Source organism: Salvia miltiorrhiza, chromosome 1, assembly GCF_028751815.1.
Source record: "Salvia miltiorrhiza cultivar Shanhuang (shh) chromosome 1, IMPLAD_Smil_shh, whole genome shotgun sequence".
Lineage (NCBI taxonomy): Eukaryota > Viridiplantae > Streptophyta > Magnoliopsida > Lamiales > Lamiaceae > Salvia > Salvia miltiorrhiza.
Window position 1 is genome coordinate 75,780,543 of NC_080387.1, and position 1,346 is coordinate 75,781,888.

The 1,346-nt window shown below is 40.6% G+C and overlaps 1 protein-coding gene across 1 annotated transcript; it reads left to right on the forward strand.

Annotated features, from left to right (window-relative positions):
* Positions 1 to 299: 299 nt before the first annotated feature.
* Positions 300 to 647, forward strand: LOC131013686 (cyclin-dependent protein kinase inhibitor SMR1-like). The gene has a single exon (XM_057941814.1). It carries the CDS (start codon positions 300 to 302, stop codon positions 645 to 647), a length of 348 nt encoding a protein of 115 aa, XP_057797797.1.
* The last annotated feature ends 699 nt before the right edge of the window (positions 648 to 1,346 follow it).

The following is a 1,346-nucleotide window of genomic DNA, read 5'->3' on the forward strand; positions in this document are numbered from 1 at the left end:
GTTACAAAAGTTAGCTCACTTGTGTAAGAATAAAGAAACCCCCCAACCCCCACCCACCCCCTACCACCCCACCCCTCCCCACCCCCACCCCCCACCCTTTCCCTCACTCAATTACCTTACATCGCACGCCTCCCCCCCACCCTTATACATAAACATATATTGACGCAAAAAATAAATTCACACACACTCTCTCATTTTGCTTATCAAAAAAACCTCACCATTCCCCGCCCCCACAACACACGCCTCCGGCCCCCCCAAGCCCCCCATCGGCATCGAGGCGAAATCCGGCGCGAGTAACGATGTCTGCAGATCTCGAAATCAGACTTCCAATCATCGATGCTGCGCCGACTTCTCAAGATTCCGACAAGATTGACAGCATTGATGGCGACAGCGAGAGCTGCATCAGTGAGGAGGAAGAGTGCCTGACTCCGAAATCAACGGAGCACATGATCCCGGCGGCGCTCAGCCCCCCGCCGGCGCCGAAGAAGCCGCTGCGGCGGCGGGGCTCCTCGTGCAAGAGGAAGCTCTACGAGCTCGACTTCTTCGAGGCCGTGGCCGAGGACAAGATCGACGCCTTCTTCAGAAAGGCTGAGGAAAATATCGGCGGCGCCGTCGCCGCCGCCGCAAAGAGGAGATGCGTGGTGTAAAGAGGATTTCGGCTGACACGTGTTGTCTTGTTAATGGTGAAAATTTATTTGTTTTTTTTTTATAGAGAAATTAGTTTGGTTTGAGAAAGAATTCTCAAGCCTATGATCATGATTCATGATCTTTATGAATTATGTATGTAGATTAATTACACGGTTTTTTTATTTCTTTTATATATAATTGAATTATCTTTCTATGAATTTCCGATTGTTGAGTTGATTTTGTAGTTCTTGATCATAAATTGATTGGTGATCAGGTAAAAATAATTTTTTGATTTTTCGTGTTGGTGCAGATAATTTTTATTTTCTCAATTATTCATATTAATTAATAATTATCATCATACAGCCATACTACGAATTTAATTCGGTGTCACAATTTTCTTTCAAGATGATTTGGTGATCAATTATGAAACTATGCATGGTTGTCTTTTTTTATATATAATTTAATTAGTTATGTGATTAGACAAATCTATCAAAGATAAATCCAAAAAGAAGTGGTCTTATTTTTAATATAACAATTGCTGCTGTCTCACTATCGATTTAATTAATTAATTAAAAACTATTACGACTGGTCCAAAATCATCACCATGTGGAATGTGATCTTCAGTATCATGTTATAAAACATTATTTCATTAACAAAACATTATATTTTTGTATAACCACAAATAATTTTGTAATGTACTCACAATAAATATTCAAAAG

What these genes read in the sequence shown, in the direction of transcription:
- LOC131013686 (XM_057941814.1), top strand. Translation starts at nt 300, where the DNA reads ATGTCTGCAGATCTCGAAATCAGACTTCCAATCATCGATGCTGCGCCG.